Source organism: Platalea leucorodia (assembly GCF_965183815.1).
Source record: "Platalea leucorodia genome assembly, chromosome: 1".
NCBI classification, from domain to species: Eukaryota; Metazoa; Chordata; class Aves; order Pelecaniformes; family Threskiornithidae; genus Platalea; species Platalea leucorodia.
In genome coordinates, this window is record NC_138823.1 from 142,464,612 (window position 1) to 142,489,685 (window position 25,074).

Consider the following 25,074-nt stretch of genomic DNA (forward strand, 5'->3'; position numbering starts at 1 on the left):
ACAGGGGCAGGGGCAGAGGCTGTGGTAAAACCAGGTGGTTTGCATGAAAGTGCCATGTGTGATTTCTAGATTCAATCCTAACTTTTCTTACAGCAAAACCTCATTCTAAAAGGTAGCAAACAAGTATCTCCAACCTAACTCACAGATCAATACCAGAGAAGTTCTGACAGAATAATCTCAATTCTTATTTCTGGTCTATACTGTAGATACTCCAAGAAGAAAAAAAAACTGCAAAAAAGGTTTCGAAAATTAACTTCTGATTTATACACTGCCCTCTAAGACAGAAAAAGGTACGAACCAGGTGTCAGAGTAGTCTCTTTAAAAGCTTGCTCTGAAGTACCACAATCATTTCCAGCACATAAACATTGAAGACAAACTTCATTAATACAACACATACAGAATTCCTCTCTCTTCTGCCTAACCTGATAAATTTAGGTAGTTACTTCCCATTCTCTATAAATAAAAATGAAAGTCAGTAGCAGAAAACTGCTATCATACAATTATCTAGGTAATCAAATGGAAGTCACAATCACAAAAAGTCAATCCCATTACAGCTAGAACTGAAGGGGAGTGTTTTCATAGAAAACTTTTGGCTAGAAAGGACCTCCAGAGGTCATCTACTGCAACCTCCTGCTCAGAGCAGGTCTAAGGAGATGAGGTTGCTCAGAGGCTTGTCCAGTCGTGTCTTGATCACCTCCAAGGACAGAGATTCCCTAAACTCCCTGGGGATTACTAGGTTGCATTCCAATTACTGAAATTACCAGTATGGGAGGGCACTTTTCTTCTAGTTGTCTACCATGTAGTAAAAGTAGTTATTCTGGGTGTGAGAATTTCAGTAATGAAAGGGCAAAAACCCCCTAATCTTTAAGTTCTTACTTTTGTAGCTATACTACTTTAAAATGAAGCATTTAATCCACTAAGACACATTAGCAACATAAAACATCTATCTATTTCCTTTCTATCTCCACTGTTTTTACGCATTCAATATTTTAGACAAATAAACCACCATTATTGGTTAAAATCAACATATGCATGCAGATAATCGTCAAAGTAAAAATAACTCACAACATATAATGAAATTTGTTTACTTAATTAAAAATATTTTGGGTTAGTGCTTTATTTCTATTTTATTAACAAAGACTGGAAATAGAGCCCAACCAGGTATATTTTTAAAAGCCTTAAAATTCATTTAATATATTTGCTATAATCCATAGGTTTGCATTAAAATAAAAAACACATATAAAACCCTAAAATTTTTCTACGTACCAACAAGCCTTATTACATTCAGCGTAGTGTTTGTTAGGATAGGTGCATTCACTTTATTGAGGTTATAATCTGATCTCTTTCTGCTCCTCAGAGTTTCTCGAGAAACACTTTAAAGAAAACAAAACAAAATACACCAAATGTGACTGCTTATTATATTCAAGGACATGCAAATAAAATTTAGTAGGAAAGAAATCCTTCCTCCCCCTTCTTTCACATGACAGTATGTCTTCCAGCACAGTATTTTATTTATGCAAAAGCATAACTGGGTTAGGATTCTAACATTTAAAGAGAGAAGCCTGGCCTAATTTACATAAAATTACATAAAATTGTGCTAGAGAAAGGAGTTTCTGAGTTGTAGTCCAAGGCTTGAGCTCTGCAGGCCTCTGCCTGGCCTCAACAATCATTTTAACCACTCTGACTCAAGTTCATAGTTTATGAAGTAAAGAAAATGAAAACAATGCAAGTCACAACAAAACAGAGCAGACTAGTAAGATACAGCTGAAAAATACTATCTGGAAATGGAAACAATTTTGAGGAAGATGAAACAAAAGAGAGATTGAATTTTTCATAAATTGTAGTCCTGCAAAAAGCAAGGAGTTGGACTTGATGATCCCTATGGATGCCTTCCAACTTGAGATATTCTATGATTCTATAAGAGAAACCTCCTGCCAGCTGCCATACCTCAAAACAATATTCTTCCAAAAACTCAGAATGCTTCAATGTCACAGTACAAAGCTAGGGACATTAACTGTGGTTTGTCCCAGTTCAGTAATTTTTATCATTATCTCCATCACTTCTTTGAAATTAAGTAGCTTACGTGAGGTTATCTTATGAAATCATGCTAACAATATTTTATCCTAAAAGATATATTTTGTAGAAAAACATTACTCTGCTTTCACCCAAGTGATGACTTTCTAGTTCTCCTGCAGTCCTCTACATACAAATAATGTTAGCCTGCTTCACAAAGTCTGAACGGACATCTAAGTAGTACAGCATCCTAGACAGAAATTTGTATTTCAGACCCTTTTAAAGGCTACAGAGTTGGCTTTTGTTTATATGAATATATAAAAATATTTATATACATATATTTATTTTCATCAAAATATAATATGTATATTCATGTCTCTGTGTGTGTGTGTATATATGTATATTCTTAAAGAAAAAGAGAATTTAAAATTCCAAATGATTGCCTTCACACTATTGAAGAATTTAATTCTTTTTCAATCTGTAAAAGTTTACTTTTGTTCTGCAAAAGCAGAAGCCCAAGCCTCAAGCCATTTGTATGCAAACAACTGCTTTTGACACAACAGAAATTACACGTATGCACAACAGCAGCTGTAGAAGAACCTTCAGTTAACATCTAACACTTGCTTATCAGTTTTCCACCACCTGCTTCAGAGAGCCTTTATCCTCCTTCAAAATCTTGCTTTCCAGAGTTTCTTTCTGCAATAATGATGAGCAGTTTAATGTTCTTTCCCCTTCCGGAGATTTAAGTGCTGAGCCTTTCTAACTGTGCAGGTAGCATAAAGATTATTTGATTATTATTCCATTGTCGTATAGATTAAACAGAAAACTAACTAATTAGAGTACTGAGATGAAAAGCATGTAAATGAGACCAAAGACTCACACAGTCTCCTTACCTTTTCACAGGGGCATCTCCTGTCTGCTCATCCACATAATCTCTTTTCAGCTCTTCAGGTACATCACTGTCACTATCATACTCTTGGTATGCACTTTTTTCTTGCTCATCTGATTCATACTGTTAAAAAAAAAAAAAAAAAAAAGAATAAATTGACTGCCATTATTTTCCTTATAATACTGTCACTCATTTAATGTAGCATTTTGGTCACTTCTTGGCTTTTATCTCATCAGGATACAAATAACTTTGCTGGCTGAAAGGCTGCTGACAATGTTCATTAAAAATGCAGCAGTCAAATTATACAAAGCCATTTGTAAGTGCATTTCTAAACAAACGTCTATTCTCAGATGTTGATTAAGAGTAAATATTTGCATCATCCTATTTCTCCCAGCTACTGATAATTTTTTTTGCTTTCTTGTTGCTGTATCAAGTACCCACATATCTGAGGTTTTATTATTTGCTTTACAATCTGAAAGGACAGTAATAAAACCTCAAAATGTATCCATACAGTGGCAATAAGCCAAAAAAAAACCTTGCACCACACAATCCTTAATTATTAATGCAAGAAGGACCAAACTATTGCTTCACAAAAATACTTATTTATATTGTACACATTCATTTAAAAAAAAACACCACCACAAAACCAACTTGGCAGTTTTTTGTAAAACTAATTTTAGTACACTCCAACAGACACTTCTACTAGAGTCCTTCAACCACTTAACCTGTTAGAGACCAATACAATTTGGACTAAGCACAAACATTTAAAGAAAAAAATAAGCAGTTAAATGCTAGTACAAAAACATAAGTATTTCTCATGGCTACTATTACCATGTAATTTTTTTTCTCACTAATTTTTCTGCACTTGTTTCCTTCAGCTGCATGCTGTTCTATCTACATCAACAGCCAGAAGAATAACTTTGTATATATCTGTATGTTCTATATGTATAAACTTTGCACTGTACATGGAACAAACAAAAACTGCAGAGCAAGCAAGAAACAGGATTCTGCAACCCAAATTGATATACCTCTCCTCATAGAGGAAAATAAAAACCACAAAAAAAACCCAAAACACAGAGCACTATATTATTCTAAGAAATACTCTAATGATATAACTGAACTGTATCAGTGGCATAAATCCACAGGGGCTAGATTAAAAGCATTTTCTTTTTTATTTTCCTCTTGCTTTCTCAGAAAACTTCATTAGGTGTTTGGGGCATGCTTGGACTTAGTTGTGTGCGATGGTTCATGGTTTTGTTTTGAAACACACAGCATCCTTTATCTAGTTAAAGGCACAAGATCCTGATATTTGAAATATTTATCTAATTATCAGTGAAAAAATTCCTCTTTGATGGAAGAAACCCTCATGCACAATTTGCTTCATTTGTCACAAATGCCATAAATTATTCCAGAATAACTCTATGAAAAATGTGAATGCGTAGATAAATTAACCATGAACACCTGCCTTGAGATGTGCCTTCTTATACTGAGGAACATTTGATGTTAATTGCATCTTTTGAAAAATAAGAAGCTTAAGTAGTTACAGACAACTACTGCCTCCAAACACTCAGCTGCATTTTTAATTTTTTGAAACTGTTTCAGCCTGTTCAATTGTTGAATTGCATTTCAAAGATCGCAAGAGAATTGCTTTCAATTCAAGGATGGAAGGTTTGAGCCTAACAAGTGATGCCTGGAAAAAATGAGCAACACAGGCTACAGCATATATAATATGATATAGGATTTCCATGGTAGACATGTATTATTTTTGCTGGAGTATGAGTTATGCGGAGAAATACTATTCACAAACACAGATAATAAATGCTTTTTATAATTATGAAGCCACACATACATGTTAAAAGTGTACAATTGGGATTAAAAAACCAACCAAACAAACAAAAAAAACCAACCCTGAAATTAGCAATCCTTTCTTACTCCAATTCAAAGCAGTATTTAATGTCAAATTCTTTTTCAGGTGTTCTAGGTTGCTCTGTAGTATAGGTGCTTTAGACACTTCATAAGCAATGAAATACATTTTTTCACAAGATGAGTTGCTTAACCCAGAAAAGATTAAAGGAAAACAAATACTTGATGCTCTGTGATATAACTTTTTTTCCTGAATACCTACACAACTATCACAGCATTAAGCATATCCATCAGGCTCCAGAACGCACTTGCACTTGAAGAGAGACCACAATACTTTTCCTTTTGACTTTTCCTTAACGTGTACACTGCTCTGAAGCCATTTTATCCAAGGAATCAATGACACAGATGACAAAGACAGTCTGGTTCCAGGATCCTTAAGAAATGGCAGGGTTTTAAAGGATACGACCACTTTTCAGAAGGGAAAACCAAGAAAGATACACTAAGGTAATGCCAGTCTCTCAATCATCCAAAATGGACTAAGAAATACATTTTTTCAGCCATGCATGGCAATTACTGGCCCTAGCCCCAAATTATGGAGGTTTTTAAAGCCTAGGACTATGAAAGCAGTATATTATAAAAGCAGGAAGCCCACAGTACAAACAATTCAAAGCAAAAACAGCTCAGATAGAAAAAAGAATGTAGTATGAGACAGACTGAAAAGAAATATTCTGATCACTAGTATTCACAGGCAAAACTTCTGCCTCATGAACATTTCCGACAAAGGAAAGCTATAATAAAGCAGCTCAGTTTACTTCAAAAATGAGCAGAGTTCAGTCTCGATTAAGGACAAAGAGAGTCATAGTTTACCTAACTTGGCTAGAACATTAGCATGCAGAATTACCACCACTTATTATACATTAATATATAATAAATGACATCCCAATTCAATTAAAACCCAGTGATAGTAAAATGATAAATTGACTAGAAATTGTTAACTACAATTAATATTGATATAGGAATCTGACAGTTGACATATTAACTGTCTTAACATCATAGATTAAGAGAATTTTGAGAATTTTTTTTTTTTTTTACATGGAAAAATACCTTATTAAGTCTTCTCAACCCAATGCTATTAATGAGCTGGAGAAGTTATTTAATGAGATTAAAATATCTGCATTTTACAGTATGCAGTAAGTAACTCATAACTATTAAATAGTGACCTCAACCTGAAGAGACCTTATAAATCCATTTTGAATATGCACAGTCTGCAATAAAATTTTAAAGTGCTAAAAGGATATCTTGGAGCAATAATCAGTTCACAAGTGTTTAGGCAATCAGCCCAAACAAACCCATAGGACAGTGGTAAGATTCATCAAAGTTGAAGTGTGTTACAAAACTGTAAGTTAACTGTATCGCAACAAAGATATTTTAGGAAGCTACAGAAAAGGGACATAAAGCACCTCACTGAAGCTCAAGATATAAAGCTGAGGTGACTGGATCCAGAGGTCCGTTTTCAGTTGTCCAGAACTGCAACAACTGAGCAGTTACAAAGACTTTAAAATTACCAAAAGAAATCCTCATAGTTCTTACCATCCTACAGATCACTTGACAAGTAAATCAATTGCTTATGTCCTTGTCATGCCATTTCTTCAAATATCTGGAAACATGTCTCCATTCTCTGGAAACAAAATTTTGCAACCTCCATCTGAAATATTTTCAGTTTTAAGTGCTAAACATGCCTCCACATTAACTGGTCAGTCAAGAAACTGAAACATAAAGCCTTTGTAGGAATTTTATCCCACATTACCTAAGCAAGTTATTTCTGTTTCTATGTTAAGGATAACCAAATAGGCATAACTTTTTTTTTTTTTTAAAATAAGAGTTCTTTCTATGTGTCAGCACTTTGGAACAGCTGGTAATGGAGAGAGGAGATGAAAAATGTGAAAAGGGAAGGTAGGATGGTCACCTGGAGAGTATACTCACTTAGGTCACAAGAAACCTTGGTTCTAATACCAGCCAGGTTAGATCTCCTGTGCAACTACTGACAAGTTAATTAACTTGTCCTGTGCCTCAGTTCTCTATGTAAATATGCATAATACTTCCCTGGCTCACAAAGATTTTGGAAAGGATTTTATCCTGCCAGTGACTGAGTTAACAGCCAAATACACCGATGAAAACCAAGTAAGTGCCTTCTTAGGATTGCTGAACACCCTCATCTGCATTCTCAGTATGATTCTTCAGATTTACTTAACATCTTTCAATATTAAAAGCAGTTAGTTCCCATTTTCCAATGCATTAAACTCAAGTTATCATATGGAATAAACCTGTTTATATACAGTGTTGCTAGAAACATGTCAAACAAAGGAAATATTCACCACAGCTGATTTCCACAAGGAGGGAAGAAAAATGAAAAGCATCATCCTCCATAATCAATTTTAAATTACATTGACCAAACTCAAACTTAACTTTACATTTTAGTTAAAAAAAAAAAAAAAATTAGTTCTATACATTATTCCTAAGTTCTCCAAATACCACTACATTTAAGGTTAAAAAAAACCCTATTTTATAATATGAATGACTGTAAATCTAACCTATGTTTCACAAGAAAAATGCATAATAAATCATATCATTGGTATTTCACTTTTTCCGCGCAGAACATTCTGTCCCTCTATTGTCAAAGCAAAACCAAAATTCATTATAGTTCTTCACCAGGCAAAAAATCAGATTTTATCACTTTAAAACGTATTAAGGTTTAATTAATAAGAACACTAAATTGGCACACAGCTTTGAAAAAGAGGACAGTGCAGCCAGCCTTGAAAGTCCCTGACAGTGTGCAAGCCTACCAAATGGGACACTGTTCAAAATTAGAGACAGGGAAACCACACCATGGACTTTGCTACACGTGTAACACATCATCCTACTGATAATTCACGGGATCACGACTCCCTCTAGCCTGTTTTGCCAAGACCACAGCCTGCCACTGCTGAACCTCTGAGGCACCCGCTCTCTTCCCCACCAGAGAAGGCAGACGGCGTCCTGACAGTGATTTACTAGAACCCCATCTCCGCCACGGTGCCTGCAGCAATAGCAGCACCTATGTGCAAAGCATGAGGCAACCCTTTACTAATGAACTAATGCTTACTCTTAAGTAACTTCAGCTGTGGCTGGGATTGAGCCTCACACACCTTCAAAAAATACACAGCAGCGAACAACCAGTATGAAAACAGTAACCTTTACATAGAGAGACTTTTCCAGTGGCTAGAGACAAATTCAGAATAAAAAGACATTTTTACCCAGGATGATTAGATGGTCGAATTCATCGACTCCCTGCGGTAATAAGGCAACAAAGATACCAGATAACTTCCTGGATAACGATATTACCCCATTACAATAAAGAACGTGGTTCTGGGGTAGGGGTAGACTCTCTGCCTTTTTCTCAAGAGAATTCTGGAACAAATAGAGGAAAACCATCCCACACATTTACATTTTGTAACTCATGCAGGTTACCAAGTGTCCTGGTAAGACTTGCAGGACCGATTACCTCTCATGAGCCCGCAGTGTCTGTGCTAACCACTACCAGAAGCTGCATGCTGTAACAGAACCACCATTGGTCTCACATAATATGACAATTCCTGTGTAACTATGACTGCATGCAGAGTTTGTATTTGTACAGAAAGCTAAAGCTTTTTTTTTTTTTTTTTTTTTTTTTTCTTTTAAGCTCTATTACTTCTCTGAATAGGTTTATCATTGGAGAAAAGGGGAAAATAATATGTAACTGAAGACAGAAGAGGGTATTACTGATAGCAGTCTGCTTGGCAGCAGTACAATGCTTCAGACTGGCAAAAGCCAAAAAAACAGTATCTCCAACATGTTCATCAGCATTGGCTACCTAATTTTTTCATCAAATGATTTCATGATTATAGAAGCAAAAGCTTAGTGCAGAGCAAGTTGATGTCATTGAAATTTTACTTGAGCTAGGAGAAACAGATTTTGAAGGGTAAAATGTTTAAACTGGGAAGAACGAAGCAGCTCTGTTTTAACTTGTGTGCAAAGTTTTCATATCTCATACAAGCGTGCAGATAGAAAGAAAAATTCCTCAAGATATCCACCATCAAGAAATGAAGACAATTCTAGCCTTCTACAAGTGTAAGCTGCTTACAAGTCACTGCACAAAAATATGGGGACAGTGTATGCACTCATTTGCTAGCAGTAACCTGCAAGGAATCAGAGGAGATTGAAATCACATTCCAACAATTATTCTTTTTTGTTCTTGAGATGTTATCCAGTTTCAGGAGCTCCAGTTAATATCATCTTTGGAAAACAGTTTCACACTTTCCTAATTATTCTACATGCAAATGGTGGCAAAAAATATCCTGTAATATTTGAGATGTATTTCTGCACTCACAGTGCAGGTCATGATGGCTCTATACATTTGTTATAGAGTCAAACCTTCAGAAGAAAGCTGTCTTGGGGAAAAAACAAACAAACAAACAAAAACCCAAAAGTTAAGTTAATTTTCTAGTCCTTTTTCTTCAGAAAAATCTTTTAAAAAAGCAAAACTACTCACAAACATATACAAAAGTCTGAAATGAACTCTTCAGTAGAGGGAGCTTCCATTTTGAAAATCTCAAAAGTACTATTGTATCATCATTAATCCTTATTTCACTAAGGATCATTTTAGCAAATATCTACCAAATGGCTGCCCAGATTCCCCAAAAGCTCTGTCTCAGAGTGCGTTTCAACAAAATACCATGGAATTCTGCAGTTTTCAGCATGCCCTGCAGTGCATTCATCTTTACTTAACATTCTCATTTGGAGTCTACGGATAAGTCTAACAGTGATAACCATGCAACTCTTCTCAGTTTACTGATATGAAAAGGCAGGACACGTGTTCTGCTGCATTACTTGACAGGGGAAGAACTACTACCAGGAAACTGGCCCTCCAAGTAGCTTCGTTTAAGCACAATGCAACAATGTTTTATGCCAACAGACTGTATTTTCTCTTCAAGTGACACAGTAGAAAAGAGACTGCAGCATGGCCCACAGAAGGAAAGACACCGCAGCATCACTCTCAGGTGTGCGAGATACAGATCAAGCTGCTTTTGCAACTGAAGTTCCACAGGGAAAGCAAGAAAGACAAAGCTGAAAACCAGAAAGCCATCAGTGTGATCACTGGATTAACTAACCTTACACAAAAAACATAAATCCAACCTTATCACAAAAAAAAAAAAAAAATTCCAAGAAAACATTTTTATCAAAGGGATAAACAAGAGCAAAAGCTCTAACAAAAATATGTTAATGTAGCATTTAAAAGAACGGTACAAAGTTTTACATTAAAACATATTTGACCACTGCTAAATATTGACAGAATTCTGAAAAAAAAACCCAAAAAAACCAAAAAACAAAAAAACCCACAAAGTTATTTTTCAGTTTTATAGTAGATCCCACCATAAAGCCAGTGTCCTGAGCATTTAAATTACAATTAAAAACTGCCTAACGAGCATCAGATGATCCATGGCAAATCACGTAGGTGTGAACAAATACAACAGAAGGAGCAACCCAAAATGATTCTTTCCTAAGAAGCCAGAAAGCCAGTCCTAAAATTACAAAATTACTTCAACAAAGAAATCTAATATAAACCCCTGGAAAAATACTAATTTAAGTGGAGCATGTCTTGCTAGCCTTCAGGAACACTTGACTTCAGTGGAAGAAAGTATTGATCCATGGCAAAACAAACTGAACCTTAAACAGGATGCCTGGTTTTCTGGCACTGTTTCCGGCTGCAAAGCATCCTACCTAATCAAAGGACTAAAGTGCCTTGAGATTTTACACAGTACTGCAGTTAACTGATCCTTGTACTAGGACATTTTGCCATTGTTGATACACAAAATAAATTGTCATTTACTTAGAACAAGATTTGCTTTTCTTTCTTTTTTTCCCCCCAAACATTCCATACCCCGTTGGAAGCTAACACGTCTTCTGTCTCATCATCTTTGCTGTCGGCCTGAATTTCAAATGGGTTTCCACCGTTACAGTACTGTTCAAATAATGTTACTGTTGCCGAAATTGCTGAAGCAGGCTGCTTACTAGGTGACACAGATGGAGAACGCGACTGCTCCATGAACTTAAATTCCTATTGATAGAATAAAGTACAATTTTAATCACCAATAAGACAGTTTCAGTAATATTATGACTCCAGTTCCTTAAAAACAGAGCATAAACGACAAACTTGTGGACAATTAACCTGATATGAAAACTTCTAGCCAAAGCTTGCTGCTTATTTAAGCATGATTTTCATGCTGGCTCAAGTTAACTTTGAAATTGTCAATCTTATACTGCTCTTCTTTCTAATTTTAGCATTTTTGGCTATGACATGCAATACATATCCTGCATTCCGAAAGTATTCTCTGTCTAAAACTAGGTGAAAATTAAGTGGGTTTTTTATTTCACAGAAATTAGGAGATAAAACAAGATCTAAATTCTATCCAAAAATGTAGTTTTCTTCAGACAAGTTACCTAGTAATTTACTAAAGCTGAATTTTTTTCTTAATATTTTATTTTTAAAAAGTTCTCTTCAAAATTTATTAATTTTCAAACCCATTGCACATGAAGTTTCTGATGACTTGGTGAATGCACAGACTTTTGCAAATATACGGACTGAGTAGGACACATAAGGTATAATTTTAGACTTTTTTTTCTAAAAAAAGTTGCCTTATCTCAGTTGACATATCATTTTTATCTGTTAAACTCTAGCTATTGATCTTCATGAATGGCAAAATGTACATTATCATTTATCTAAAGGTTTAAAAATCAAAACATATGCAGCTAAAAGGACTGAAATGTTAGATTTCTGTTTGCTTAAATGAATCGGTTACTTTCTGACATTTTCTGCTGCTCCAGTCCCTTGAGCAGTATGTATGAATTTATAATCCCATTTCTCTATTAAAAACGTTATTTCTATTGCTACTGGATGCTGCTTCCTTCTCCCTCCACGCTATTACTGCCGCAGTAGACTCTTGCTTGCTTTTACAGTTAACTCTACAGAAGCTGCAAAATTATCTTTTGCTTGAGATTGCTCAGCTATATCCAATTTTGCACTTTAGTGATAGCTTTAATCATAGGCGCCCACGTTTCATTTGGCAAAACAGGTTAAATTCACCTACCACGTGCTAAACTTTACAAAAATCACTTTAGGACAGCAGGTGAGCAGACCAATTACTTGCTTTCAGTTGAACTTCACCACAGAAGAATTAACTTTTTTTTTTCCTTTCCAAATGAGCCAGTATGACCTATGTTTCCAGAAACAGATGCCAAAAATTGGTACAAGCTAGCGAGTGCTCATGTGACTACTTTTAGGCACTCATCTTTTAGCATCTTACTCTCTGATAAATAATTTAGAGATGGAAAACTGACATATTAACAGCACATTAAAACATGAAAAATAAAGGCTAACGTTATGCTTACAACTCTAGCATCTTCTGTAAACCTCTACCTGCCTGAAACAGGAACACTACTTTTTAAAAACATTTGAATCTTAAGTTTCCAATATCATGAAGTGACATTTACAGGTTTTTAGCAGCTATTAAAAACATTTGCATGTAGTTCATGGATCTTACTGCTTCTCAGAACACCTGGACTCTTAGCTATTAAAGTATTAATACATTTGTATGTGTTATTCATCAAACGTACATGAAGCTGCAGAATACTAAAGCTTGATTTAACAGGACAAAGTTCCCAGGTCTCATTCTCCAAAAACATTCTTAATTCTTCAAGACGGGTTCTGAAATACAACAAATGAATACTCTTAATTGGCAGCAAGAGTAAATCAGGAAGTAGACAATTATTTAACTTATGCAGTGAAAGACATCTTCAAAAAATGTATAAAAAGTCACACCTGAAAACAGATATTTAACTTCTTCTTTCAACTGACAGACCTCAAAAAAGCTGCGGCTACTAACACTGTATATTTTATGACACCTCTGGAGAAATTCTCAAAGAATGTCAATCTCCAACATTTGGGAACAAATTTTTTTGTCAAAACCATTCGAAAGTATAGAGGAACATCTATGATTATGCAGTAATACTGGACCTTTTTTCCTCTATGTAAACTGTAGAAAGCAATATAATATATACAAACACTCTATTAGCAGTACAACAGCTTCTGTGAGCCCACACAAGACAGATGCTTCTTTCAAACACACTGAAGCCAACAGGTAGCAAAGGGAAGTGGAAAGAATTAATGTTCTACAGCCATCTCAACTCTTCAGAGAAGAAAAAAGTTAAATGGCTATTAATCTCCTAAACTGTATTTTTCTTCATAGCTTAACGTTACCTTGGTACTAATATAGAAAACGTGTTAGGGAAATGTAATCAAGCCATTACATCTCTGCATTGTTTCTGTTATGTTTTTACTCATTAGAAAAGCCTCCGTTCAGCCATAAGCAGAAATACCTTTGATAAAGAAAATCTTTTTGCCACATGGGCAGGAACTCATATAGGAAAAGACATCAATGAGTGCTTATTGAGGTCACGTTGCTGTATCTTTTCTTCTTAATCTGTGGTATATTGTTTTGCTTAACAAGTAGCAGTTGGTAAATTATGCACTGGTTTCTAATTAGGCAGTAAAATATTCTAGAAATACCACTGTTTCAATAACAAACTATAATCACCACTACAATTAAAATTTTCTTGCCTCAACGAGATGAGCAATGTGTTGAATTATGACTACAATTTGCTGTGTCTATTTAAATTCACCAGTTAAATGCAAATAGACTTCAAGCGCTATTTTCGAGGCACTGAGTACCTGTAGCTTGCAGATCTTCTTACAGTAAAGCTAACAGAAACAACAGACAGAGATGCTGTGAAAATCAACGTTACAGATTAAAATTCTTTGAGAGGAAGACTAAGGAGAAAGAGTCATAGAAAACCAAACATTTAGAAGCCACACAGAAGCAGTTTTTGTATCATTTCAAAGCTGAAATCCAGGCACTGACAAAGTTCTTGAACAAATGCTCTTCATTTTCACCAGCATACAAGTCTAGAAAGCAGCACACATGGAAGGTCTGATGCATTCATTCTCTGACAAGCTTTAGTGATCAGACACACCTTTTTACAAACGTATCAGAACAAAAAGAAAATTGTATTCCAAAGATTGCCTTACTGATGTTCTCTGCTAAAACCCCATTCTAATTTTCAAAATAATCAACTTTTACCCAAAAAAGGCTTCATGTATGCTCTAGTATTACATTGCTCTTCTACACTTTTTGAATGACGTGACCAGTTCCTTTGAATGCTTTCTCTATGTTGGCAGTTCTCTAAAACACCACACTGCCCAGGAGGCCACATATGTCAAATTACACATTCAAAGAACTGATTACTCCTGGGCTCTGAGCATTTCAGCTCTATGTAGCTTTTATGTACTAATGAATCCTTAAAAGCACTAGCTTCCCCCCCCCCCCCCAAATTAAATATGCAAGGGGAGTGAAAGCCGTATTAGCTTGATCTGAAAAGGCAAGATGCTTAAAGCTTTTATATAAATCAACCCGAGGGATATAGCTGGGAGAGAGGGTTTTTATATTTTTCCTTCTGAGGATGAAAACATCAGCCAATTAATCTTGACAATACCCACACAGCATAAAACACGTAAAAAATATTAAAAGGTTCACATAATTTGAATCATATGAATAAGTATTTCCTTTTATTTTCACAAGAATTACAACAAACATTACCTTAATAAAAAACACAAGTTATTTCAAAAAATGTTTATTTCTATACATATTTCATCAATGTTCCTTAACCTTTATTTTACTCAAAGATAATTCAGAAAATCAGTCTCCGATTCCCTAAGCTGATAAACAGGGCCTTTAAACATAAGCAAAACCATTTACTTAACCAAATAAGGTATTATGTGGTAAATCAGTGTAGTAAAAGACAGTTACATAGACCAAAACAGCTCTTCTGAACCTAGAGCTGCAAGCTCAGTTTCCAAATCAGTTCACAAAATTCAGTTCAGGGTTCAGAAATGCTTTCAATAAATAAATATAGGTGGTATGGCATCTGAATCAACTCGTCTCCTGACAAGACATAATGTGTATCTGATTAAGGCTCAAGCTTTTCAGACAACTGGAACTGACATCTTCATCAAATGTCCAGAAAGAAATCCTAGTTACAAACTACAAAAGCTGGAAGAAATTCCAAACCACGTTCTCAGCTTCTGAATTTAGACACTGTCTCATGTTCTCTTGTCATAATTTTCATACTTTACGGATTTTAGGCAAAAAGTCTCAGACCAAATAGGTTCGGATGTATTAGTTGTACGACAGCTCCCACACAACAGAGGATAACAGATCAAGACTGGGAAAGTAAGAGTTTCTTAGAGCAAGGAACATTGTATTTCTTCTCATATCTTCCTAGCTTTTTACACCCAGAAAGAAGATAAATGCAAGATAACTAGAATGAGAGAGTTGTCAATCATCCAAACCAAAACATTTGGGCAATCAAGACAATTAAAACAAACAGACAGACAAGTCCTGAAGCTGTCATAGCCATATATCATATCTGAGGCCAGAGACTGCCTGCACATGACAGCAGATATGACTGGCCTCAGATATGACAGCAGAGTTGACTGAAACATAATCAGATACTGCCAATGAAAAAACTAAGAAAACATGACTCAAAAGGATGGACTTCATTCTAAACATCTCATTTGATATAAGACAAAATTGCATATTGAAAAAAACATTTCATAGCCACGCATGATCAGCTCTTTTTACGTAATGGCATAGAAAAAGGAGTAGTGATTTTGCTGGGAAGTACAGACTTCAGAGGCATTCATCCTGAGGATCCCAGGAGACAGCTTAAGAGGTAGCCTGAAAAACTACAGAAATGCTACATTAAAAAGTGTTCATCTTTATCTGGTTTGCCTGCTGCAGAACTAGAGTTTTCCACAACCATAGTGGAAGCAAAGGCTTCTCCACCGTCTCCCTTTCTCCAGGGTTCAGAGCCCTATTCTCATCATGAAACATATTCCACTGTCAACCTCAATGCAGGAACGTTATGCCGTGGAATTCGTCTGGAAAGCATTTAAAGTTAAACCAACCAAAAATAAATGCCATTAGATTCATCCACTGCACATATGCATCTCACCTGTGGTATGTTTTGAAATAGTTAACACTTTGTTTTCTGATAGATTCTTGCAAAACTTCAGACTTACTGCCACAAAATTCTTCTCCAACTTGCATCAGCCTGTAACAATAAAACAAAGTTTAGAAATATTTATCGATTTATTAATACTGCTGTTCCAACCTGAATTACAAGCGCCAATCATTACCATGAGCATACATGTATCTCCATAAAAGCAGAGCACCAATGTTAAGTTGCAAACACTTCACTCATTTTATAAAAGTCCATGTCTCATTTCCCTCCAAATCCTATCATAATGTCCCATACACATAGAGACAAAGAGCCATAAGCAAAATAAATGTCTTTTTGAGATCCCATTTCGCAGGGCAAGCTGTACAGCTCACAGTCTGAATCCATCATTTTATTACCAAAACAGAAGGATATAATACTGTACAGGTTAGCAGTACCACAGTATTTTACTGCTCTTAACTGAGAGTCCCTTTAAAAGCTTTTAGAAACATCAAAATTGTCAGATCTGCACATCTGAAATCTTAAAGGTGGACAATACTGAAATCATATCGCACTTAAGCACTACTTGAGCAGCAAAGCGATTTACGCTACCTCTACCAAGTACATCCTCATAAACTCCCACATAAAGAAGTGCTCTTTAAAATATCAGTAGATATGAACAAAGTTGGCATCAGAATGTAAATATCAGCCTTAATTAACTGTGCTGTCTTATCAGAGTTCAAGTTTGTGCACATGTATTAAGTGGTCTTATGACCATGTCAGTATACCTGCTGATAACATCAAGTACAAATATGAAGTCGTCATATTTGAAGTTAGACAGATCTGTTCCCAGAAGATATGTTTTCACTTTCAGTTGAACATCCTACAAAACACAAACAAGTTTCTGTATACTTAATACACTAAAGACAAAAAGGTGAAGGCTCAGATGCCTGGTTCATTAGCACTTTCCGGTTTGTTTGCAGTTATAACTTGGTTTTGAGATTTAGAGTAGAACTCCATTTTCTGTAACATGAATGATTTCTCATTGACTTTCTAAAATAATATTATAATCAGTTTCTTTAACACTCTATAACACAAGGTCAATCCTAGATGCTTTATTGTCACTGCAAAAACAGAGCTTTGGATTACAATTCAGCCACGTAAAAGATTTACAGCTTTTTCATCATACATTTGGGGTCTCACTGCACATCAAACTGATCCAGCAGTCAGACCAGGAACACTGTGAAACCAGGCAGGTTTGCAAGACTTCAGGTTCTCCATAGCTATGGTTATACCAGCAACATAAAGCAACATGACTGTGCTAACAGAGATAAGCACATGAGAAGAAAATAGATTGTGGACACAGGTTGGGAGAACTGGAATCAGGCTGAAAGTCATGTTAGTATGTTTTGGTGTCTTGACTGAGTTTGTAAGCATAACGACCAAGTAGTAATCGAGTCACGGAAATTTTATTTCCATGGTTTTGATCTATTTAGCTCAAAACAAATCACTTAAAAAAAAACCCTGGAGAGATTTCTTTAAGATCATCAGTAAAATATAACTGTTATTAATACTGGGGTGGGGGGAGATAAATATTTAGGGGAAAAAAAAAAAATCAGAAAACATACCTGCCATATTCGTGAAAGCCCATGTTCCAATTTCTTTTTTACATAGCTGCGGTCAAAACTGTTCTCTTCAGTTCCAATCACATTGCTGCCATCTGAAACTGAAGGTGAAAAGTGTTGCAGATATTTCCAAAAGCCTTGAAATGTATTCTAGTTTTCTACCCATAACGAAACTTCTGCCTTAGTCATTATCATATTACCCATTATGCAAACTCCAGAAGAGCTCCATTGCTCTAAACTTTTGAAAGGAAATGAATAAAGCACATATAAATATTATATGCTAATGCAGACCCAGAGAACTTCTGATTGATTTTATGTAAGCAAGATGCCCCATTCAATAAAAATAAAAAAAAAGAGATGAGAGTAACAGATACTGATATTTCAAATACAAAAGATGAAGTTAAATACTGAAGTGAATACTGCTTATTCTCTATAACAAGATTCTCTAAGATATTCTATCTTTGTAGACAAGAATCATGAAGTTAAAAATTTCAGAAGCAAGATTTTTAACTTTCTGCCCCAGTAAATTCTGTCTGCAACTCTGAGGAAAAATACTGAAACTTTTTCCATGAACTATGCAAACAATATAGCATGCTCTTTTCTCCCACCCCCACCCCCAATCTATGTTTATGCATGAGATAATGTCAATCATATAATCAGGTGTCTTTCATTCTTCCAAATTATTTTATTTACTTCTAAAACCTTCAATCCCACAGCACTGGATCACTTTCCAAAAAAAGCACTGTAATGCATGGTAAACTTCTCCTGTATGTGGTCCTCTCTCTCCCCATGGAGAAAATATATTTTATTTCCATTTTAAAAAAAGAGAAGGTAATATTTTATATGTAGTTTGTGAGCATACAGTTGTGGTTACGCTTGCAGTCTGTGATGGCACAGTATCATGCAGTTTGCTTCACAGCCTATGACTAACCACAGGAAAGCTCTGTCTCAGCCAGACTATACATACAAACTTTCCCCATGATAAGAAAACTCTGCTGTTCCTGACAAGGAGAAAAACTATGCATGTCCTTTAAAGCCCAAACTATTTAGTGATTTGACATGAAAGATAAAAATTCACATAAAATATTACACTGGGATATTACAAAGCGTACAGCCCTCCTTCTACCCCATCATTCAAGAGGTTACAAACACAGAAGACTTAAGATTTCCTGTAGTACCCCAGCATTGCCACGAAGCTCAGACCTGTCTTTCCATCTTTTCTGCAACATCCAACTAGTTTTCAGTACTTGAGAAGACTATTCAGTCCCTTGTTCCTGGCCTATCTGGTCTCATCTCTCTGCCTCCACACACAGACTCCCAACTTCTTTCCCTGATTTCAGCATTTCCTCTCAAAAACCTCCACCCAGCCCCAAGCTATCATTTTGCACGTGCATCAGGCAGTCTCATCCCTGCCACCTAAGCTTCACAGGAACAGGCAGCACAAAGCCCAGATCCTACGGGAACACAGAGAGAGAACTGGGGTGGCAGGGAAGAAAGTTTCTTATGATATCATGGGAAAGACAATCCCTATCTATAATTTGGGCCTACCTGGAGAGCAACAGGACATGTCTAACAGACTAGGGCACACCTAATGTCATTGACTTAGATTGCATTCCTGAAAGATGGACTCTTTTTTTAACTGGACTTCATGACCAGGTAGATGCATCACTGCTATAATGCAAACAGGAAGGTAAAGGAAAGAGTAGAACATTTAACAGCTCCTCAACAACTGGAAGTAGTGCCTTGGCCAGCCCTAACTTGTGGAACATGTAAGAGGGGGGGATTATTTCTAGCCTCAGCAAGAATTTTGGAAGTGATCCAAGGCCACGGACTGAACTACCTCAGTGGGATTACACGCAGCTTCCACCCAGGGAGACAGCACTAAGGCTGTGAAGCACATTCAGCTGTTAAACTGCGCGATGTTGCCAGACAGCTCAGGTGCAGCTCCAGCAGCTTTTCATTCATGAGCTGATCTCATTAACGCAGGGACAGGATTTTACGCAGTCGTTCAAAACTAGCAAAGACAAGAACGCCACCTGCATACCGAATCCCTGTCACAACAGTGTTCCTTAGATAGTAACATGCTACCAGGACCACAGTGAGAGCTACTCCTGACTGACCTGTGCAGTTCTTCATTACTAGGCTTCATAGTTTTTTTCCAGAAAGCCTCCTGGCTTAATTTCACTTTCCTCAAAGAGAGCAGCAATTTTTCATGTCTAATTTTGCTGTCTACTGAAGAAGAGTCCAGAACCATAAAGAACCTACATCTGCCCTCCATTTGCCAGCACTAAGAAATTTTTTGTCAACAACAAAAGTGCTCTTTCCATGTCAAGCCTTGCCCTGAATCCAGACCATGCAGTCTAGGTGAATATCGCGTACATACTGCGAGCACCTTACTAATGAGCCCAGTAAAGAATGGGAGGCCGGATACAAGACTTCAACCAACCTTTTCAGATGTGGGTAGAACGGACCTCTGCAGCATCGTCTGGGCTACTGCATATTTAAGAGCAGGAAAGAAAGTCATCCACTGAACAAGAATGGTGATGACTGGTGTCAGATACTGACAATTCAATTAAACTAAAATACAAAAGACCACAGCAGAGTCTGATCATGTTCTGACCGTATTTTCTTCAGATCATCTGGTGCTCACTGTTAAGTGAGCAGAATTTCCTTCTGTAACAACCACTAATCCTAATTAGCCCTTACCAGTGTCTCATACTCCCAGTCCTAGGCCAGACTCTGTAAGTAGAAGAGCATGATACGCATCTTCCTTCTCCCCATCAACCACCTGTTTTCTGGTTTGAACTTTTTCAAAGTACGTTTCTTGACTTGGCAGTGATAGGTTAACGGTTGGACTCGATGATCTTAAGGGTCTTTTCCAACCTTAACGATTCTATGATTCTTAGAATAAGAACTATTTGCATTTCCCTTGTAAATAAAAAAAATAAAATTCATTCTAAATATATATAATATATTACCTATTATATGAATGCTCATATAATATATAAGCATAATAGGAAGAACAAAAATATGAAGCCTTCAACATCTGTAGCTCCATTTAAATTAAGCAACTGTGGGGAATATGGTTACTGAGAAGGATACTGGCCTTGCTTAATTTCTTTCAAGTGGAGCTATTTGGTATGTCTGGACACATTATTAAACTATGATGTTTATCAAACACTGAGGGAATTTCATCTGAAAGCTAGGGATTATGATAGTGAACATATGAACACTACCCAGAAGAACCTTCAAGCCAGTTAAGTTAAAATTAGTCTGCACATGAGGCCAGACCGCAAGAATACAGAACCAGTACAATAGTACAGGCAGGCAGAATGTAAAAGCTCTGGTACTTTCAATTGAATAACTCCTCCTCACAATTCGAATCATAACAAAATATATTCTGGAATTTGGACTTATATTAAGGATAGATTTTCATTTCTTCCAAGGCTGCAAAGCTGTGTTCAACTCTTTCCTATTTAAAGTCTTTGAGACTGCTTTTGCAGGCAGACTGAGAATTTACCCTAATTACTCAAAATGAGAAGATAAAAGCCTGCTTGATGTGAAAACAAGACTCAAACATAATTCCACATTACATCTACTGTTGCAGGGCACTCAAAGAAAATTTTCCTTATGAAAGAAAAATCATAAAACAAATAGCTACTGTACACGTAAATTATAATTTAGTAACTGTACCTAAATACGCTCCTCTTCTCATGAAAGCAATAATTCTGACAAACGCATTTTGAAAAGTGATTTATCATGGAAGATTAAACAAAACATAAACAGAAAGAATAATCCAACTAGAGAAACACTAAACAGATTTATCCTTTCTCTGACTATATGAGTAAACAAAACCAGCTATCTTAGTCACAGCACGCTCTTTAGAAGTTTCTGCAACCTCCTCTCTTCTATACTTCTGCAGAGCGAAGCCAAGGCTAAACGAGTCAGTATCTTTGACCTGTTCTCAAGATTAAGACCATAGTCCTGGTCCTCACAAACTGTCATTTATGAAGGAATGGTTGGACAGAGTCATACGGATGCTATTGTTCAATAAAAATCCATGCAATATTCTCTCTGGCAATCTCCCGGTGCTCCTGGTTTATGGCCAGTCATGCTAAGAGGTCTTGTATCCAGTCTTCTAATGAACTGTACTGCAGCTAATTTCACACATGCAAACGTACAAATTTAGGATAATTTCCTTGAAAATCAAGGATTGGACAAAGCATTTACACTTCTTGCTTTGAAGGATTTGGAACAGGTAGCAGAATACATAAATATTCATAATTTCACATAAAAATGAGAATCAGAAGCATCCAGGAGTTCTTCTACTAAAAGCTTAATTTAAATACAGTAATTTTTCAGGTTTCTCAGCATTTCTCCAAAATTCATAAAGGCAGCCTTCAGTCATAACAAAAGGTTTTTGTTCAATCCTCACTAAGCAGAGGGGAAAGAAAAAAAAAAAAGAAAAAAAAAGAAATCAATCAAATCACTGTCCTCTAGCTTCATTCTTTGAATACCAAGCAGATCTTGCACAGAATTTACACAGTATTATAAATGGAATGTTTTGAAAATTAAAATGGTTGATATTCTATTTACTTCTTGCAACATTTTCTTCTTGCATTTCATTGAATCTATTAAGCTATTAGAGTTGTTACCAACTTTTATAATTGGGATTACACTTGTGAAATCAGGAGTTTAAATGCTATAGTGATCATTTTACTGCTCAGTTTCAGTTATTCTGTTAAATTAGTGTCTCGGGAATATATGTGAATTACATTAACATCACAGTAAATTTTATGACATGTGAAAATCCAGCTGAACCAGACAGGGCCTCGCACAAACCAATGAGACTTTGAAGTTCACTTTGCTTTGAGCAAGGAAGACAAAACGACCTGCACAGGTCCCTTTAAAACTCATTTTATCTTCCATTCTATACTACAAACACAAACAATGCTTTGACCATGACTGACAGTGCAACAGAAAATTTTCCAGTAAGCAATTTATTTTCAGGGATGAAAACCCATATTACAGCAATTTGCTGTTTACTATATGAACAACAAAATCACAGAATAAGCAGCAGGTCATTAAATATGACATAGAACCCATTTCATGCTATGGAGTTCATACTTTTAGTTCACTAATTTTATCTTCAGTATGATTAAACAAGTCCTATGTATGAACACTTAATTCTATCTTTCCAATGGTATATTAGAGCAATTAGTTAAGTGATTGATATTAATTGATGATTCATAGAACTATCAATACCATACATTTCGCTATGATTTACTGCTACTCTGTTATAACACTTCAGCAAACTAAATCTCATTAGTATTTCCTATTTCATGAAAGGTACTAAAATATGTCTCATGCGTTAAAAATTTTTAGGATTGCATTTGTATCTAGAGGTAATGATCTGTTTCCATTTAGTTTATTCCAAGAAAGAGTTTTTTTAATTGATCTCAAAAAAAGTAATCCCCAAAGACCAGCCCACACTATAACTGAAAGAACAACTGCAAATTCTAAACTCAAGTCTAGCAAAAAAAAATAAAAAAAGACTCTCTCCTATAAACGTTCCAAGCAAAAAAAATCCTGTTGTAAAAGTATTTTCTATTCCATTTTGTTCTTCAGTCTCAAACTAGACTAATTTTTGGAACACAAATAAGCAGAATATTTAAAGATATAAAGCAGAGACTTCTCTTTCCTCAGAAATGCAGAAGGGCAATTATTTACAAGTTATGCAAAGTACATTTTAACATCTGTAACAGGCATTAATAATCACAAATATGTGACACACGACCTAGATGAAGTGCAACCTCTTTTCCGTAATCCATGCAGGACTTCTTTTGGATAAGCTTCACTATTAAAATAGAAAGAGCTATATAATTCTTGTCTTCTAAGTCCAGCTTCTCACTTCTACAGCCGGGTTTGTGCCCTAAAATCAAGAAGCCCTTGACCCGTTTAAGGTACTTTGTAAGACAGCTGACATTAACTTGCACAACAAGAGAAAAATACTGGGGGACAGCTTTGAGTTCTCAAAATGATAAAAGTCAGATACACACACACCAGTTAAGGCTGGAGCAACAGAAGGAGCAGTCTATGGGATTTAACTGAGGGAAAAATTTTAGCATAATCTCCTGAACAGCCTCCATGGTTCCTTCTGACATACCTGCCCTTTCTACAGGAATTTTATTCTTTGGCTATAGCACACATCACAGCTATTAAATCGATAAATATGGAATGAGACTTCCATGTACAGGTTTAATAATTACTACAGCATGAGCAATGACTTCTAGAAAAAACAGATGTTTGGTAGGTATTTATAGTCCCTCTGAAATTAAATTATACTTGTGAAATTCTCTTTTGTGTGCTTTATCATTGCTGAGGTGTTTGAAAAAGTGATTCAGTAGCTCAAATATATTCTAGCTGTCCATTTCAGTTAAGCCACAACATCTCCAGAAACTTAAAAAATGAGTGACAGAAGATTTAGTGGATTAGTAGTAAACATACCAAAACGCTCTGGCACGCATTTAAAAAGCAATGCATTTACTCATGTGACTGAATATACCACTTTATTAGGCTCAATGGTTTCTTTAAAAGGTTTTGCAGTGCAAATGTTTTTCTTTCTTCAGGATATCACAAGTAATCACACTAAGGGGAACTACTTTTAAAATTACATCTGGAGCTGAGAAGTAGTCTATTGTGATAATGTTTCCATGCAATAAACTCTTTATGATAACCTGCTTTATTTTACACATGCAAAGATCACAACAAAATGAAAACGTGAGAAGGAAATGTAATTATCTGAAGTTATTTTAAATTTAAAAGTAAATATTATTGAGAATGGGCAATTAATTCAAAACTTCAGAATCCTTCTTCACATGGTACATCTCAAAATTAAATATTTCAACTCTGAATTTTAATTCTGATATAAAAACTTTAATCTGAAATAACAGTCTCAACAAATCCACAATTATTTTTTTTTCTAAATGTTTTTAAGATTCTACACAATATGGGAAGGACACTCTGAAGAAAATATTTTCATTAATTTTTCAAATTTAAAGTAGGAAGACAATGTTAATTAGCATAAATTTCATTCTTTTTTAACATTTAAAATCTGTAATAAATCTGACTTTTGAAAGAAATGATGGGTTTCAAATACACTGTAGGAAGCACCGCGTTCCAAGATCTGTTCTTTACTTCTACTTCCAATTTTTTCCCCCTTTCTTCTTATCATCTAACGTAAAGGATACAAGTCTTATGCAAATCAGGCAAGGAAGAATAACTTTAGCAGCAATCCTACAGTCCTTGTCCTTTGACAGGAGCCTCCTTTTCAGAAAGAAAAGAGTAATCCTATCTGATACAAATAAATAGGAGTTTTGCATTGATCTTAATATTGTAAATTTCACACTCTGCCCTCTGCCAAACAAAGCATCTTGGGTTATTGGGGAAACAAAGTCTGCCTTCAGACATTTTATATTAATTTAGAATACGTCCAGCAAAACGTACTTAGGAAGACTCAGACAGACAATAGATGAAGGTTTTGTACTTCTGTCC

General features: G+C 35.7%; 1 protein-coding gene across 5 annotated transcripts in view; it reads right to left on the reverse strand.

Annotated features, from left to right (window-relative positions):
- The window catches only part of VPS50 (VPS50 subunit of EARP/GARPII complex), a 100,165-nt gene that overhangs the window by 37,739 nt on the left and 37,352 nt on the right, over positions 1–25,074 (reverse strand). For 4 of the 5 annotated variants that reach the window (XM_082320356.1, XM_082320355.1, XM_082320354.1 and 1 more), the window contains 7 exons: positions 17,524–17,621; positions 16,684–16,778; positions 15,911–16,009; positions 12,455–12,545; positions 10,722–10,898; positions 2,907–3,025; positions 1,267–1,373 (listed from right to left, as the gene is read on the reverse strand). In XM_082320356.1, coding sequence (XP_082176482.1) covers positions 1,267–1,373; positions 2,907–3,025; positions 10,722–10,898; positions 12,455–12,545; positions 15,911–16,009; positions 16,684–16,778; positions 17,524–17,621 — 786 coding nt within the window. Of the gene's footprint in view, positions 1–1,266; positions 1,374–2,906; positions 3,026–10,721; positions 10,899–12,454; positions 12,546–15,910; positions 16,010–16,683; positions 16,779–17,523; positions 17,622–19,966; positions 21,955–25,074 lie in introns of those variants that run through there. The other variant, XR_014229057.1, reaches the window with a different exon arrangement.